Here is a 19,516-nt window from a genome sequence, read left to right as displayed (position 1 = left end):
TTGATACACAGGTCCAGGAAACTTATAGAACTCCCGTTAGAGAGGATCAGAGAAGAGGATCCCCACACCATATAATTGTCAAAATGACCAATGTGGAAGTCAAGCAGAGAATCTTAAAAGCAACAAAAACAAAGGGCCAAGTGACATTCAGAGGCAAACCAATTAGAATCACTCCAGACTTCCCAAACCAAGTCATGAGAGTCAGAAGGGCTTGGAGTAACATATTCCAAACTCTGAAAGAAAACAACTTCCAGCCAAAAATTTCCTACCCAGCAAAACTTTCTATCAAATTAGATGGAGAAATAAGAAGCTTCCATGACAAACAGAAACTGAAGGAATTTATGTCTTCAAAACCAGCGCTAGAGAAAATACTCAAAGAGATTAACTACAAAGAAGAAATAGGTAACACACACCAGAACTAGAGAAACAAGATTTTCCATCCAACAGACAACTAAGATTGGTTATCTGTGGAGATTCATTATTTATGTTAGTCTTTTACCTATCTCTAAATGGTATTGTTTGCCTTTATTGTTGTTAATTTTTAGGATTTCTAGTTGGAATATTAATATACCTTCAGATATAGCATTTGGAAATATTTTATCCCATTCTATTAGTAACTTTTAACTCCGTTTACATTGTCTTTGGATATACAATATTTTTTTTTTTTTAGGGAGTTTGTATACTCTTCTGTTGCCTGTGTCATTGAAATCATATCCAAGAAATCACTGCCAATTTCAATGTTGTGAGGTTTTATGACCCAGATTTTCTTCTAAAAGTTTATAGTCTTAAGATTTATATTTAGGTCTTTTATCTATTTTGATTTAATATTTGTATATGGGATTAGGTAAGGGCCCAACTTTATTCTTTTCCATGTAAGCATTATTTTTCAAAAATATTTAGTTAAAAGATTATTATTTCCACCACCAAATGTTTGTGGAAACCTTGTCAAAAATAACTTGACAATATAGGGAAGAATTTAGCTCTAGGCTTGTATTTAACTCCAATGGTTTATATATCTGCCTTTTGAACAGTAATACACTGTTTCAATTATTGTAGCTTTATATGGTTTGAAATCAGAAAATATATATCTTCTAGCTTTGTTCTTTTTCAAGATCGTTTTGGGTATCTAGAGTCCATATTCCATATTAGGATAGATTTTTTTCTGAAAAATAAATATAAATATATGATAATTTCACCTAAAAAATTAGAAAAAAATATTCTCTGGTAAGAAAGAAAGCAAAAAGAAATATTGAAGTGTTATCTTTAAGTCATCAAAAGCTTGGTATCAGACAAATGAAACTGTTATGTAAAATTATCATTTTTAATTTTGGATAAATTGCTATAATACTAGATGTTAACCACTAAGCCAAGCATGGGAAGGAGGGATAGGGAGGGAATGGGGTGGGGATTGGGTGGGGGCTAACTGGGCGATGTGTGCATGTATGTCTACAAAAGTTTGTATCCCATTATGATGTATGAATACAGTGCACCAATAAAAAAAAAACAACTAAAAAAAAAACCCTGTAAATTATTGGGACTTTATTTGATAGATTTGACTTCCATACATTCATTTCGTGGGAAGTAATGTTCTTATATTGCTGGTCTTTCCATCCCCAAACATCAATTTGCTTTCTGTTCATTTAGATATTGTATTTTGTTTTTCAAAAAATCTTTATAGATTTCTTCATATGAGTCCAATGTTATGCTTGTAAAATTTACTACAAAAAACTTTACAGTGTTTATTACCTTTGTGATAGGTTCTTTTTTCCCCTTGAATTCCAAATTCAGCCAGGTATTGCTTATAATTACTGTATTTGTTTAATAATAGTTTATTCCTGTTTATCTTATACATTTGGCTTCAATCTGCATAATATATAGGTACAGTGAACATTATTCAAAGCAATATATATTGCTTATATGTGTGTGTGTGTATATATATATATATATATTCATATATTTCATTCCCAGACTATAGTACAATCTACATATAAAAAAAACTAAAGTACAGGAAAATTGAGTATTTTGTATAAGCAAGTTATTTGGCCAAGATTAGGTAACCTAAAACTAAGCTAAATGAACAACAGAGCTGTAATTCAAACACAAGTCAATCAGATCCAAAAACTATAGCCTTAACTCTTTTGCTATGTTACCCATATTATCTACCTATTAATCTTGTATTCTCAATTACCAAATTCACTTGCAGTTCTATTTGAGTTTCTAGAGACACATGGTTTTTGTATGGATATAAAAAAGTGCTGATTTTAACTTTTTCCAATATGTATATATATACATTTATAGCTGTATAAATGTATATATGTTTACATATTTATGTGTATATATGTGAATTTTTAACAAAAATATATTTTTAACAAAAGTGTTGATTTTAACTTTTACCAACATGTAAAATGTATATGTATAAATATATAAATGTATATATGTGAATTATGTAATTTTCTTCTATTATTGCAATTGCCAAGACATCAAGAGTAATTCTCCATAGTGACTGTGAAAATAGGTAGACTTTTCTTTCTGATTTTGACTGGATTGTCCTATTATATCACATTTTCAAATGTTATTTAGTTTTTCAAATATTGTTTTAAATATGACTACCATATTTGTTTTTCCTTCTTGTTCTAAATAAGTTTTATCATAATAAAGAATATTTTCTAAGGTTTATCTAAAATATTTTCATAATCTACTCAAAACATGGTTTTCTATTTTGATTCATTAATATAATCATGTTAATAGACTTCTTAGCATTGAAAAATCCTTGCATGATCAGAAAGGATTAGTAACCACTTGTTTATTAATTAGGTCTAGTATATTATTTTTATATATAGTGCTGGACTCTCATGAAAATAGTTGTTTGGAACTTTTGTATACATATTGATCTATAAAGCTTCTCTTCTATATTATTTTAATCAAATTTTGTTATTAAGGCTATATCAACAATATGAATTTTGATGCCTTCTCTCTTTAGGAGGGGTTGAATGTGGTATTGAAGAGCATTTAGAACATTGGACTTGGTTATACTTTGAAGGTTATGCAAAATTCACGTAGAAACCTGTCTGCCACTTTTATAGGATGTCTCTTTCCATCATCTTTCTGATGTCTTCTGAGCTGACTAGTTTTGACAAGTTTTCTCCATGGTGAAATCATTTGGGCTAATTGTATCTTCTAAGAAATAATAAATTTCTTTACATTTTTCAATTTTAATGCTTAAAATAGTCCTGCTTAGTTGTTAAAATATTTTCAGTATCTCTCCCTATTTTTCTCCCAATTATTCCCTAATCAGGACTATGAAGGGCTGTCTACTTTATGAATCTTTTCTAAGAGTCAGCTTTTATAGCTCTATGTGACGGTGCATACAGCTAAGAATTGGTTAATTTTGCTATTTTATTTCTTGGTACTTGGGAGATCGAGACAGGAGGATCCCAGGTTTAAGCCAGCCTTGGCAGTTTAGTGAGACTGTGTTTCAGAATTTAAAAATAAAAAATAACCAGGCGTGGTGGCGCAAGCTTGTAATACCCGCGCTTGGGAGGCGGAGACAGGAGGATTACACTGGTTCGAAGCCAGCCGCAGTGGCTTAAGAGACCCTGTTTCCAAATAAAAATATAAAAAATAGGTCAGGGAGTATAGCCCAGAGGTAGAAGGGCTCCGAGGAACTCCAGTACCACTAAATAAATAAATAAATAAAATAAAATAAAATAAAAAATAAATAAGAGCTGGGATTGTAGTTCACAGGTAGATATCCCTGGGTTCAATCTCCATTATAAAACAAAACAAAACAAAACCTTTGCTTTTATTTTCTGGTTTATCTTGATTATCCTATTTCCTTTGGTTTGCGTAACTGATAGTTACTAATTCCTTAATATGTACAGTAAATTCCTTCTTTATTTATATTTATTCTTTAAATATATTCCTTAATGTATTTTCCCATGATTTTGGCTTTTACTACCACTCATAAATTTTTGAAGGAGAATTTTATTTTCATTGTTTTTTATTGCTTCCTATCACAATCAAAGGATGTCATAATCCAGAGGGAAAATGTGTTTTTATCTTTTTACTATTTATTTCTAATTTTACTAATTTTATGATCAAATATATTGACCAAATATATAGTTTCTGCAACTGTTTTAAGAAATGTGAAACAGCGTATAATTCCTATATGACATTATAGGTTTCTATATGTGTATGCGGTATGTGTGTGTGTATATAATATATATTTCTCAGCTCAGAATTGATTAATTTTGCTGTTTTATTTCTGTCTTTTAGGTATTCCTATTTCTTAAGGAGATAAATCAACATATCCCACTGCAAATTTGTTTTAATACTCTTTTTCCAAATAGTTTTTGGTTTATAAAAGTAGTTACTATTTTGTATAATGTATATAATTTAAGAGTGCTCACCTTTCTGTAGTGTGTCTCTCATCATTTACACAGTGGTCCTTTCTTATCCTAGAGTTTTTATAATAAATTTCATCTTTCCTGGTATCAATACTTCCATTCCTGCTTTCTTTTTGTTTCTATCTACCTTATATCACCTTATTCTCCATCATTATTAATATTTTAAGTTTCCTCCTTATTAATAGCATTAACTCTTATGAACCAATTGAATAGTTTGTCAAAATTCAGTACATTTACATTTCATGGAGTATGTAGCAGAGTTGATTCCTCCTGTCATGTTCAATGATTATTCATGGTTTTCCTTGTTCCTTCCTTTTCTTTGGAACTGTTTTGCTAATTTGGTCAGGTTGCTATTCAATCCCTTTCCCCCTACTAATTAGGTAGGTCTATTATGCTTTTTTTTCCCCATTCCATTAATGATTACCTTACCTTTCCTGACAATCATATTCAAATACATGTTTTTCATATTATATGAATACAAGATAGCAATTATCCCCCCTACCAAAGCTCTATTTCATAATGGTTTCCGCCTCTCTCCCTCTTCAGATGAGATGAAAATTTGGAATACTTACTTTCCCTACACCAACTACTGGAGTTCTCTGATACTGGTAAGTACCTTCACTTCCAGCCTTTTGTTTAAGGCTTCCCTGGCCTTGCTCCTTATGTATTTCCAGTTGTTCTATAATCATCCCTTGAGATTTAACTCTGTGTACCACAGAACTGATTTCGCATCCCCTCCCCTCTCCATAGGCATGAGTCTGAATTACTTGATATTCCTCCTTGAACACTATGGTGTGCATTGGTAATGCAGCCTCTGAATCTCAGCATCCCTAAGTATCTTTCATTTGCTCTGCATGAACAATATTGATAGGTTTCATGACATATTACTACAAAATTTGGCACCTTGGCATTTGAGAAAAGAGCAAGACCAAAAAGGTCGCTCTCACCTTCCCCTTACCCCTTTTTCTTGAAGGAGGTCATAAGACCTAGGAAGGTCACTCTCTGACCTTCTCTTAGGCACTTTTCCTACAGCAGGCCTTCATTTTTTTGGCCACTAGGCGGGTACTTTTAGGGGCAATCGCTATTCTTGTGAGGGGGAGGGGAGAGCTGCTGCCCCTTTAAAGGACTGGTAAGGCTCCTTCAACATTTTTTTTCTTTTTCCAAATAAGGCCCTCCAGAGAAACTGACATGGAGCCAGCCAAAATCTCTGAGTCACTCTGACTTACTCTTTTTAGGTGACCTAGAGTAACTCTGCTCATTACAATACTAAATTCTCCACCCAGAGGTGTTCCTGTCAGCTATTTTTTGAACACATGATATATAATCTCAGAATGAGCATGCTCAGGAATGCACCAGTCTATACCTGAGTTGATGAGTCTTTCCAATAACAATATGAATAAGTTTTCCCAGTAAAAACCTCTTTTATAGTTTTGGGAGACACTGCTTTGAGAATTATTTCCAGGGGCCTCCTTACTTGTGCAAGTAATAAATCATGGAGGGGGTACTGGGGATTGAACCCAGGGCATTCAACCTCTGAGCTACACCCCAAACCCTATATTTTATTCTTTATTTTGAAATAGGGTCTCACTAAGTTGTAGAGGGCCTCACTAAGTAGGTGAGGATGATGGTGAACCTGCAATCCTCCTGTCTCAGCCTTCCAAGTACAAGTGAGTGCTATGTTTTGCTGGTTGGCCTTGCATTCATCAAGGGGCAAGCCCATTACATTTGGTTACAGTTGAAAAAGTATCCTTCCTATGCCCAGAGGAAAGGAACATTATTTGAAGACAGAGATAGTAGAGAAAAATCTGAACAAAGAGATCTTCCTAAATCAATATCCCCTTCCCCTCCCAAAGCAGAGAAGGACTCTCTTTGAGTTTTCTTTCCTCCTGAGTAAGTACAACCTTCTTGGATGCCTCCCTGATATGTCACTAAACAGAGAAGATTAACTCACTGCCAAAGGGGTCCAAAGGTCTGACATCTTGCCTAAAGAGACTCTATCAAGCAACCATCTATTCTTGGGAGGGCTATTACTAGAGAGACCATTTCCACAGCATGATAAACTTTGCTAACCACCCATTTTCTCCCTCACCCTCCTAGGACTTCCCCACAGAAGCCCCAGGCCCTTACACACATCTTTCAGAATACTGTTTAAGCTGCAACCATCTGGCAATTCCTTGAGTTCCATACTTTGTGTGATTCCATGCTTACACATTGATTTTATTGTTTCCCCTTGTACTAGGCATTGAACTCAGGGGCATTCTACCTCTGAGCAACATCCCCAGCCTTATTTATTTATTTATTTATTTATTTTGAAACAGTGTCTCAGCAGATTGCTGAGAGTCTTGTTAAATTGCTGAGGCTGTGTCTGCAAACCTGTGATTCTCCAGTCTCAGCCTCCCAAGTACTGGGATTGTAGGGGTGCAGCACCATGCCCAGGTAATATGCTTGTGCACTGATAAGTTTGTGTGCCTTTTCTCCTGATAATGTTCTATTGCCATTTTTTTTTTAGAATTAAATTATTGAAACTTCAGTGGGTGGACAGAGAAAGTTCTCTTGTCTCTAGACAGCTCATGGCCATACTTCTCTGTAACTACCCATGTCTTCATCAGACTTAAGCATAGGAATACACATATTTCCCTGTGTTTTATGAAGGGAAGGTCTTCATTTTCTTATGAAAATTTCTATGGTAGATAAAACTGAAAATACACGTTTGTCAGCTCTTCTCTTGTTTATCTGTCTTTTGCTGTAAGGGGCTCAGTTAATGAGCCTAGTTCTAGGTGAGAAAAAAAGATTTTTCCTTCCCTACAAGATCCTTTCTGAATACGAGACTTCCTGGATTGTGGTTATTTTTGTTGTTCTTTTGTTTTTTCTTGGTAAATATTATTCCACTGATTTCTAATATCCTTTGTTACAAATGATAAATTTACTATAAGTCTTAATTTTTTTCTTTGTAAGTAACAAGAAAAGTCGATTGTTTTTCTTCTCCAGAATCTTATAAGATATATTTCTTCCTAAAGTTAAAGAATTTTTATAAGATGTGCTTAAAGGTATGTGTGTGTGTGTATATATATGTTCATGTTAATTTAGTCTCTGTTTGATATTTCTTGTATTTTGTCTTTAAAACCATTAACTTGGATTTCAACAGTAACTGCCCTCTCTTCCTCAACTAATCTTTTTTATTCAGTTACTTCTTTTGGTGCTAGGGATGGAAGCCAGGGTCTTGTGTATGGTATGCCAGTGGTTTACTACTGAGCTATAACCTCCATTTTATTTTATTCTTCAGCTTGTAAATGATAGCTGTTTTCATCGAATATAAGATTGCATTGTTGGTAGGCTTTAAAATGACTGTTGTCCGGGGTTTTCTATAAGTGCTCATACTATAATTTTTAAGTTGTCCTCTCATCTCCATGGCTCATTTTTATTATGTGTTTCCTGATCTGTTTGCTTGAACTCTATCCCATTCCCTGCTTGCTGGCTGCCATTAAGGATGTTGTTTTGTAGGGTGCCTTAAGAAGCAGAGTTCTGTTAGACTCTGAAGATAAGCCTTTCTACTCCCTGGTTTCCATGGCTGGCACTTTCATAACATCAGCAGTGGAGAAATGCATCTGTTTGGATTCCCCAGCTCCCCAAGGAGCCAAAAAGAGCAGGTGCCCCTGGAAGGCAACACGCACTTCAGCAGAGTCCACAGAGAAAAGGCCAGCTTCTCTCTGAAGCCGTGAAGTCACAGTATCTTTTTTCATCTTCACCCCATTCTGAGATCTTATCTGCCCCCAAAGGGAAAAGTATGCGCCTCAGCTTGGTCCTTCAGGACCCTCAGAGATTTCCAGATCCCATTGTCACCCTTGATCACTGCTCAGCTCAGAGGGACGAGGAGCTAGCAGGGTGACTGGTGGATGAGGCATCATTCAACCCACCAGCATATCAAAAATTTGGATGGGTATTGACAGGAGAGTCCAGGCTGTGCTTCTCAAGTTCCTTTGTTTCTTGGTAAGGGGCAGGTTGACAATGTACAACATGCATAAAAGATGGACTAGGGATGGAGATGTAGCTCAGTGGTAGAACACTTGCCTAGCATGCACCAAGCCACTGGTGGGATGCCCAGCACCACAAAAATACATTCATACATACATAAGTACATGAATAAAGGACTAGGGCCACAGACGTAGATCACTAGAGAGGTGCAACTGTAAGGAATCAGACTTTTAGATATACCTTATTCTCCTACCCCCCCCCAAAAAAAAAATACTTGAACTGACCTTTATCCAACAATGTCATAAGATAAGAAGCACGAATCATGTTTGTGAGGGCTGGGGCTGCTGGGCACTACAGGTTATGATAAGAATAAAGAGGAGGCACGTATCAAGGAGAGTTTCGGGGAGAGGAGGCACACTGTCGGAAAAGACCAGAGGGGGAGTCATGCTTAGCAAGCAGTGAGCACCTGGCTTTTTAATATGCCTTCCTCCTTTCTACCCCTTCTTTGCAAATATATTTTCTATTTTGATTTCTGTTAAATGTAAACATAGATATAATGCTGTCTTTTTTTCTCTTTGTTTTCTTTGTGTGTAGTACTGAGGATTGAACCCAGGGGCATTCTACCTCTAAGTTCCATGCCCAGCCCTATTATTTATTTTATTTATTTTGAAACAGGGTCTCATTAAGTTGCTAATGCTGGCTACCAACCTGCAATACTCCTTTCTCAGCTTCCAAAGTACTGGGATTACAGTTACGATGATGTTTTCTTCCTTTCTCTTCTTTTCTTTTCTTTTCCCTTTTCTTTCCTTCCTTCCATCTTTCTTTCTTTTTTTGTAGTTCTGGGGATGCGACCCATGGCCTTCTACCTCCAGGCTACATATCTAGGCTATTTCACTTTTATTTGGAAACTTAGTGTTGCTAAGTTGCTGAGAGCCTCACCAAGTTACCAAGACTGGCTTTGAACCTGTGATCCTCCTGTCTCAGCCTTCCAAGAACTGGGATTAAAAGTTTGTACCACCATGCCCAGATTACAATGCTGTTTTTCAAATTTAAAAACCAATAATCTTACGCCGGGTGTGGTGGTACACTCTTGTAATCTCCGTGTTTGGGAGGCGGAGATAGGAGGATTGCGCAGGTCCGAAGCCAGCCACGCTGGCTTAAGAGACCCTGTTTCCAAATAAAAAAGTATAAAAATAGGTCTGGGAGTGTAGCCCAGAGGTAGAAGGGCTTCCAGGAACCCCAGTACCACCAAAAAACCAAAAAAAAAAAAAAAAAAGACAAAACAAAACAAAACAAAAAACAAAAAACAATAATCTTCCTCTTAATTTCCAAACTAGAAATTAAGCCTAAGTAATAATCTATTCATTTAAATTTTTGAAATTAACAAGCCCAAAATTGATTATTGATTATGAAGCAGTTTGAGTTAGGACTGTCTTAAAGGTATTTGTTTTTGTTTTGTTTCTTATTTTGTTGTTTTTCAAGCTCAGAATCAATGAAACAAAAGTATTCTTATTTCCAGGTATTATCTCTCTTTAAAACCAATGGCTAAATGGCTAACATTCCTTGTTAGAGTTGGTAACATTCTTGTTTGGTCAAGAATATTACATGCACATAGCCCAGGAGAGCTGCAGCAGAAAAAAAAAAGTGTTATTTTATCACTTTTCCAAAACTGTAGGATGATCTTATGCAGCTGTTTTATAAGAAATGTATCTTAGACCTGATGGGATAAATTCTCTTCAAAGATAAATCAAAGAAAATACTAGCCAGGAATGCAAAACACGCCATTGTTACCCTAAACCCCTCACACCTACAGAGAGCACTGCAGCTGCTGAAGGAGCAGCTATTTCCACTGCCCATAAACTGCCTGAAGAGATTTAAATAGAGAGAGATCTATGTGAGATCCAGTCAAATTACACACACTGTGAAAATGAGATCAGCCCCAGCTTTCCAGGATCTAAATATAACATGTAATTAACAGTAGTCACCTGCCAGTCAGCAGAACCATAAAAAATGATTAAAATCAACTTTGATGATAGGCCATAAAATCGGTCGATAAAAATAAAAACACTCTCTATTTCTCGATTTGAATTCTCCATGTAATTGCATTAACAGGGTGTCTACGTGTTCGTGCCTCGAGCTGAAGTGGCATTTTCCAGTGTCATTTAAGGAGTAAGGGGACACGGAACTAAGGAGCTATTTTAAAACTCTGTGGACAAGCTAAACGAGGAGGATTCTTTGGAATCATTTCAAAGATCTTTGGCTACCATTAATATTTTCAATCTTTCATTTTTATTATGTGTGTGATGTCAGAAGCTGTGGCAGGAAGCACATTTTGTCAATTAAATAATTAATCCCACAGCATAATAGTCAGTGAGGAAAAATTGACATTTGTCAGGTTCAAAGAAAATGAAAGCCTGGAAGGATTTTTCATTGTGCTGCGGCAAGAAGAACAGTGTGAGAGCCGGCTTGCCTCATTCCTTGCTCCCCTACCCCTCCCGCTCCAGCTACAAACACGCCCCTGATCAACCACAGGGAAATAAAAGTCTATGCAACGCTTCCTTCCCTCGCATCCACACCATTACAGAATCAGATCCGTTTCCTTCCCTATACATGGCTCAAGTGTGCTCACTTCTCACTATCCACAGCATCACCCTTTTAACGCATAGTTGAAGAAAATTGACTCCAATAAGCCAAGAGGCAACTGTTACACGGAATTGCCTGATTTCTGCTTTGGCAACTGCGTAGAGATTTGAAGACTGAGAAAGAGAGGTGGACTGGCCTGGGTTCAAGCACCTCGCTTGGTGTCTGCTAGCCCCAGGATCTCCAAGTCGTACATGTCGCAATCTGGGAAAGGAAGCCACTATGGGGACCCACATCATCAGGTGACTGTGCAGACCACCTACCCAGCTCACTGGCACAAAGAAGGCGTCAGCACACACTAGCTACAGATACAACTAGGGGTATCTTCCTCTTTTTATTTATTTATATATATATTTTTTGGTACAGGAGATTGAATCTAGAGGCATTCTACCACTGAGCTATACCCCCAGCCCCATTTTTATTTTTATTTTGAAGAAGGGTCTTCCTAAGTTGCCGAGGCTAGCCTTGAACCCGTGATCCTCCTGCCTCAGCCTCCCAAGTACTGGGGTTACAAGTGCATGCCCACCAGGCCTGGCTAGTATGTTCCTTGTGTTTGAATAAGTTCTGATTGAGGAGCTTTTTACTTCTGGCCTTAACCTTCTCCATTCATCTCCCCACAGGAGGTCTGCAGCCTCACTCTCTCTCTGCCCCTTTTCTTTCCCTGGCCCCTGGCTTGCAAGGAGCTGAGCAATAGTGCTATTTGGTTCCCAAGAAGTTTAGGCCCAGGATTCCCACAGATGGTATTGCCAGTGCCAGCACCAACAGCCTGCACTAGATGAACGCTGCCTAGGAGGGTGGAGATTTCAGTGTGTTATTTTTAACCTGTTTGAGCATCCTTCACTCTGCCAAAGCAGAATGCCTGCTTGGGATGGAGAGGACCCTCCTCGATGTATCACACCACAGGTGCTGCTTTTGGCTCCTAATAGGATTCCACAATGTAGCTTCCACCAGGAAAAAAAATAATAATAAAAAAATTAAAAAAAAAACAACCACACAAGCACTTTATTAGTTTTGTTCCCAAAAGCAACACTTTACACTAGGTTCAAATCGGATGCATTCCTACACTCCCTGTTATTGACTTGGTGAACAGTGTGCAATGATGTTCTGTTTCAGCTGTGTAGACAATATGAAAGAAAAAAAAATCAGGCTTAGAACATACTATGAACTAAAGCACCTTGAGTTAAGTTACTAAGGGTATAAATCTCAAATATGTGTTCTGTTCTGTATCTCCCTGTAAAAATCAAATTTAAAATCTTCAGCTTTTTTGTCCTTTTCCATGGGATTTGATACTAGTAATTAGTAAGGTATGCTTTAAGGGGGGAAAATCTATCTTTAGGATATTAAATATATTTTTTTAATGGAAACTGATTCGGGTGAGTGAATACTATTTTAATCTGGTTAGAATGGCTCTTTATATAATGCAGATAAGAAAAGAATCATGAAAAATATTGGACTTTAAAAGAGTTTGTTGCATTATCACTTTTTTGTGTTTTTTTTTTTTCTTGCCCAGTTCAAAATCTTAACTCACACTGTCTGTGAGATGATTGGAAAATAACAAATGTATTAATTATTACTAACAATTGCTTTATTTTTTTCTTGCTTCCTGATGAAATTAACAAAGGAATGGTAAATTCCTCTCAAATGGCAGTGCACAACACAAATGTAAGAAATCTTTCCCACATCTCAATCTCAAGACTGTATTAGATGAAACAAAGCATATATATATATATATATATATATATATATATATATATATATCACTAAAATAAGCTACTGTAAGCATAGAAATCAGTTGGTTTAGGATTATGAAAGTTATAGACATCATTACTCCACTGGTAGGAAGTGTAGGCAGAAAAAGTAGTACAAAAGAAATATACGCAAATGACCAAGCCATAATCAATTATATTACAGAAAACAAAAATTTTTCTTTTTTCTTTTTTGGTGGTAGTATTGAGGGTTGACCCAGGGGCATTCTACATCCAAGCTATATCCTCACTCAGTCCTTTTATGTATTTATTTATTTATTTGTTTGTTTGTTTGTTTTTGGAACAGAATCTTGCTAGGTTGTTGAGAGTCTGGCTAAGTTGCTGAGGCTGGTCTTGAACCTGTGATCCTTCTATATTAGCATCCCAAGTACTGGGATTACAGGTATGTACCACCATGCCTAGTTAAAGTATAATCCTAATGTACTAAATTGCTTAGGAGAAAATGAAACTCTTCAATGGCACATTCTTATGCAATACAGACACTTTCAAATAGCTGGCCTATTTGAAACAGTTACAAATAAAGCCAGGCATGGTGGCACACACTTGTAATCCCAGCATTTGGGAGGCTGAGACAGGAGGATCGTGGTTTGCAGAAAGCCTCAGCTACTTGGTGAGGCTCTTTGCAACTCAGTGAGATCCTGTTTCAAAATATAAAGAATAAAAAAAAAATAGGGCTGGGGGTGTAGCTCGGAGGTAGAATGCCCCTGGGTTCCATCCTCAGTACCACACACACATACATAGTTACAAATAGCGGGGCAATCCTAGATTGTAGTTCTTCTGTTATGAGGGACAGGTGACTTTCTTCTTCTGTAGCTCCTAGACTTCTAGTACCAGTTCTAACTATAAGCCATATTTGTAAGCATTTTCATTGGACTGTAGACTTGAGTTTTAGGCCCTTGCACACACATTTTGGCCATGTACAGTGCCACAAACCTCACATACAAATGTGGAACTGTGAAATTATCTCATCCCTGTATCAGTACCTGTGCATGGGAGCCAATGTGCCTATAGGTGACTTTCTTCTCCTAACCTGGGGTACTGTGGGATCATCTAATATCTCCAAATCAGAATCAGTGAATAGGACATCAAAACTGAAAAATCATCACATCACCTTGTGGGGAACAAGCAACACCTACAAGTTAGTGGCACTGGAACATGCCTCCTCTTACGGGAACAATTACCTACCTTGTCTAGTATACTCGTCAGCTTCTCTGTGAACCAAATCCTTTACTCTGTTTCCATAAAGCAGCCGCGAGGAATCATGATCAAAAGCTTTCAAGGTTTCACTGGAACTATAAGACTTCTGCGTAGGGACCCTACACTCCTCATTGTCTGCTGAGGAATTTGTATAGCGCCGTTCCTTCTCTCGCCTGCTCTTGGTCAAGGAGCAGTAAGGCCTACGCTCTTTTACATCCATACTTCATTCCTTCTGTGTGCACATCGGTCCTGCTTGTTACAAACTGTGCTCAGAGTTGAATTCTCATTGGCCTCTCTGTAAAGATAAAAGGTTGGCATGACGTCAGCATAATATCCCTCTGAAAACTGACTACTCTCCTTCTCAATCTGGAGGGTGGGGGAAAGACAGTAAGTAGTCTTGCCCATCTGGCGCATGGAGGAAAACTAGCTCTCAACAAGAAATTACTATTTGCAAGGCCAGTGGAAAATATTCCCTAACACCAAGAAGTGAGGCACGTTTTGTCTATGAGAGCTAGGAGTATTTTTTTTAAGCTACTATCTCTGACTTTTCACATTCATACAAGAAAAAGAAAAAAAATAGCTCAAGCTCAGATTTCACTCCAGAAGCCAGCTTAAAACCAGTTTCCATCATTTCTTAAATTTTCCACAATGGAAAAGTTTTCTCTTGCAGCATTTCTACTACTCATAAATAATTTCCCTTTCTTTTTATTAGAAAAACTTCCTATTTTTTCCAATTCTTTTTTAAAGAGCAGGAGCAAATAAGGAGCTTCTGACAACTGAGACTTCCTCAAATGCGCTGAACCCTTTATTCATTTTTACAAAGGCTTTTTCCTTCAGAGGGCACAATTTTCACGTGTTTAAGGAACTCAATATCTTCATTGTGGAGAAAGCTGTTCCCCCTCTCGTATTCCTTTCCTTAAAATGCATTTTCCTCTCTAGCAAATGAACTTAATCAGCACTACCCTGATATTTAAGGCAATTCAAGTGGCTAATTTGATGGGGGTAGTTGCTGCGACTGCCAGTAGCAAGAATAAGTTAGACGGAGCAAGGGAAATTGTGTCTCTTTGCTTAGCAACTCTTTTTCCTGAATTTGCAGAATTGACACCCAAAAGGGCCAGTGGAACAGACTCTGCTGCACAAGATCTGGGGCCTGCAGAGGGGCAGAGAGTTGCTCAGAGCTAATCTGAATTTTAAATGATCTTCTTGTATTTATTCTTTCTTATTTTGTCCTTCCCCTTAATCTGAAAGTTCCTGAGGGATTTGTCTTCAGAACTCAGTTTTTTACCCCCATGGACCCCACTCTACTTTCCTAACGTTATTTTTATTGGAGTGATTCCACAATCAACTGGAAAGAAATGATTTCTGGCTGGCCCCAGGTCTTCCTTAAGGTTCCGCATCCTTAGGGCTGCGACTTCCATTTAGATATGTTGTTGGACGTGGAGTCCCACTCCCGAAGAATCTCTCTCTCCCGAAGAATCTCTCTCTCTCGAAGAATCACTGTTTCTCGAAGAATCACTCTCTCCCTTTCTTCATCACTTGCTATCATTAGACACATCTTACAACTCTTTAATGTGCTTCCAACTTGGAGTCTTGTAGCTGACTCTGATTCTCACATGTCCGCACAGTTTACACTGACGTTGTCAACAAGTCTTGATTCTTTCTGCTTAACATTACAACTCCTATACGTCTCACTTTCGAACTTTTGTCTTCCACCAAGCTACAAAAGAGTAGCAGATCACAGAGCTCCAGAGCCTTTGCTTGGAAAGGTTGGGTTTGCTCCTCCTTGCTTCCTCTTTAACAAAACTATAGCCCACCCCAATGGCCAACAAAGAGTTCCTTCCAGTGGGGTTCCACACATCTCTACTATTAAACTGAGCTGGGCTGTTCATAAAATAGTCGCTAATATCAGTAGTTTGGTGTTGAACCATACTTTGATTTCTCTACCTTTTCTTCTTTTCCATGAATCTAATTAAAAAAAATTAAACTAATAATTTTCTTTGACCCCTTATGATTCATGAATGCATTATTCTCTTACAAATTCTTCAAATAATTCTAAATAGAAATTGTATTTTCCTTTCTGCAGTTTTCCTTTTACTTTGAGAATAATAACTAATATTAAGGTATAGTGCTATAAACCACTTCTTTAAAACAACAGACCTATTCACTCCTTTTATTCTAACAAACAGAAGTTACAGTAGATAAATATTTACAAAAGTACTTGGCCTTTTCTAGATACTGAGAACACAGAAGTGAATAAAGCAATCTTCCTGCCCTCACGGAACATACATTTCCTAAGAAAATCAGGAACATTATGTCCAATAGAGTTGTTAAATAAAGAACTCAGCAGGCCATTGCTTTGGACTGGGCCCCTGCACTGAGCCTTGCAGACCAGGCCAAATATCAAAACGCAGTCACAGGCTGGGATTTCATGTTGCTAAACAGGAACTGCATTGTCATCTGCCTTTCCTGGCCTTCCCTAAAAGAGACAATAGCCAGCTTTCCTAAATACACAGGTGTCAGTATACATGGTAGTAATGACCTTTGATTTAATCCTCATAAAAAATTAACCGGACATAACCTGATATTAACCAATTATTTTTTCATATCTCCATCTTCTTGTCTTCACCTTTTAAGGGAAATAATTGTTCTGTTTCTGCTTTGTTCAGCCTTCACCATGTATAAAGTCAACCTCTTTCACTCATCCTACTGAAACTGATTCTATTTTACAAAATGAAGTGCTACCCCATTCTAGAATGGTATAGTCAACTAAGATTTTTAAACCAAATTATTATAGTTTTTCTTCAGATAGATTTAATAAGTATGTCTGATTTCAACAAAAAAGAATTATTTACAAAATAGACTTGATCTCTGGAAAAAAGGACATACATATCCTCAAAACTAAAGGATCATCAAATGACCTTTTAATTGGTCAAAAAATATAATTTGAGCACTTTTAGTAATAGAGATTTGGGGTGTAAAATTATATAACTTTCATTTCTTGCCCTAAGTTTACATATATTTTAAAATAAATGTTGCTAATAATTGGATTCAGAAAACCTTACCCCAAAATATGTTACTTTGTCATGCTAACTAATTTACTTTGGAGTGTAAAAACAATTCTCTTTATTGTATAATTTTCATGATGTCATTTTATACCCTTTTAAAATAGATAATCATGAAGCTATTTAATATAATATGAAATATATCATTATAATTATAGATGCAATTATTGATGCAACATTAACATTTGTGTTAATGTTACCAAAACTGATAAATCAATATTAATTAAATGTTAATAAGTTAGCAAGCAAAAAGATAAATTTTATGGGTTTCTAAAAGATTTTGTTGTTTTCTTTTAGCGGTGGAGCTGGGACCCTGGAGCTATGTCCATAATCCCTCAAAATAATTTTGGACATATAACTTTACAGACCCTCTCTAGTATTCAATATCAAGAGTTTTCTCTAATGTGAGGAGATTCTAAAGTATCGTGATATAATATTCATAAAATCAAGATATAATATTCATATATACTATCAAAGACAGAGGCAATTTAATCTTAGCCACTCAGAGCAATAGGAAGTCCTTTTGTTGTTTCATTTCTGTACACAGTTCAAACTCTTCAAGGATTTAATCTATCCTGTAGTGTTTATAACTACTGATAATGCATCTGATGGAAGTCACAATCAATGGGTTCAATATGACTTCAAAAGTCAATTTTCTGTATTATCTCCTCTATCCAAGGCTGAGGACAAGAAGTTAAGAAGTGTAGCTGCTGAAGGAGTGCTAAACTCTTGGAATACTTTGATGGGAACTGCACAGTCCTACACAAAGAAGAGTCACTGAGCAAATATGCCACATAGAGAACGTAATAAACAGGACAGCAGTTGCATCAGTAGAATATCTTTTTTTTTCCAGTGGTACTGGGGTTCCTGGAAGCCCTTCTACCTCTGGACTACACTCCCAGACCTATTTCTATATACATATTTTTGATTTGGAAACAGGGTCTCTTAAGCCAGCACGGCTAGCTTCGAACCTGCGTGATCCTCCTGTCTCCGCTTCCCAAGCACAGGGATTACAAGCGTGGGCCACCACGCCCGGCTTCAGTAGACTATCTTTAAAAAAATAAATAAAACTATGGGAAAGAAAGTTGCCCCCAAACTTGATTTAACTGAAAAGTATACAACAATATCAAATTGGTTTGGTTAATATTCATTAGCTCCTGGAAAAAGAGCTCAGTTACTATAATTGTATTCCTCTGGAAATCATAGCTAAAATCTTAAAATATTATTTGGTTATTTGTTTTTCCATGATAAAGATGTTCGTGACTTAGGATGAAATGATGTGATTTTTCACCTGCATGATAGTGTGAAAGCAATACACACTCAGTATGAACTTAGAATTCTGAATTATGATCTTTTTCTAGACTAGTGACTACATTACTCTCTTGGGCCACAACAGTGAGCTCCTAGTCAGCTACAGGATCACAAAGGTAAACAAGCAATACTCCAGTGTATCATGGTACTAAGCTATGATGTGTGGTAGGTTTGGTGATTAAATGCATTTCTAACTTACCATTTTTTAATTTGGTAATGGGCTTATCAGGATGTTACCTCATTCTAGATTAAGAAGCACCTACAATTTGAAAAGTATTTGATCAAATTAATAACATAGGTGATCATATCTTCTATTTCAGATATATTATTTAAGTACACTTTGAAAGTTGTCCAGAAAACTGAACATTATCACAGAGCTATGTGTTCCTAGTTTTAAAGAAAAATTTTTAAATTATACCTTTAAAAAGTGACCTATTTTAATTGGAATATATATACCTTTAAGACCCTTGATGTCAACATCCCTAAAATCAACTGTATTTCTAAAATTCTATGAGCTGCAATAACAACAAATATGTAAACCCAAAAGACTAAATAACCTCTTGGTCAGACTCATTCATGCTTCCATGGTTAACTATTTTCTATAAGAACTACAAATTCTTGAATGCTACACAGACTGTCCTCCTATATTTATTATAGTTGGCAAACTCGCTCAAAAGAATACGCAGACTTTAGACAAACATTTATTTCCTAAGTTGAAGAGACAGAGCTGAGTCCTGTAAAACAGGGAATATGAATTTGCAGAAGAAAGCATTGGAAAAAAGAGAAGAAAGAGGTCTGTGGACAGTCCCTCCTGAGTACTCAGCAGAGAACTACCAGAATATGTATGAAGGGACCACTGGAGGCTGGAAGAAGCTATCTGCTATTTATTTACTTAATATGCTTTAAATATTTAAACTAATTTCTTTAATAAATTGATTTATTATTTTATTATTAACTTGGTATTCAACACAAAAATATTTGTCATTTTTACTCAAACTTCATATTTACATCATAAGTTAGTATTTATAATTTACTGCCAGTTATGTTAATCAAACACTCAATATAACTTTGCATACTGTAAGAATTTCAAAGAGTTCCCTTTACTGAGTAGCTAGGTTAACACCAATTGAACACAAGAGAAAATCAATTGCTACTATTCATT

General features: G+C 36.4%; 1 protein-coding gene across 10 annotated transcripts in view; it reads right to left on the bottom strand.

Annotated features, from left to right (window-relative positions):
- The window catches only part of TENM3 (teneurin transmembrane protein 3), a gene marked incomplete at both ends in the record, with an annotated part of 500,748 nt that extends 486,547 nt beyond the window's left edge, over window positions 1-14,201 (bottom strand). For all 10 annotated transcript variants that reach the window (XM_080710678.1, XM_080710680.1, XM_080710681.1 and 7 more), the window contains one exon: window positions 13,970-14,201. In XM_080710678.1, coding sequence (XP_080566804.1) covers window positions 13,970-14,201 — 232 coding nt within the window. The remainder of the gene's footprint in view (window positions 1-13,969) is intronic.
- Between the last annotated feature and the right edge of the window lie 5,315 nt (window positions 14,202-19,516).

Source organism: Muscardinus avellanarius (assembly GCF_963383645.1).
Source record: "Muscardinus avellanarius genome assembly, chromosome: 14".
NCBI classification, from domain to species: Eukaryota; Metazoa; Chordata; class Mammalia; order Rodentia; family Gliridae; genus Muscardinus; species Muscardinus avellanarius.
This window is presented reverse-complemented; position numbering and strand designations above follow the sequence as displayed.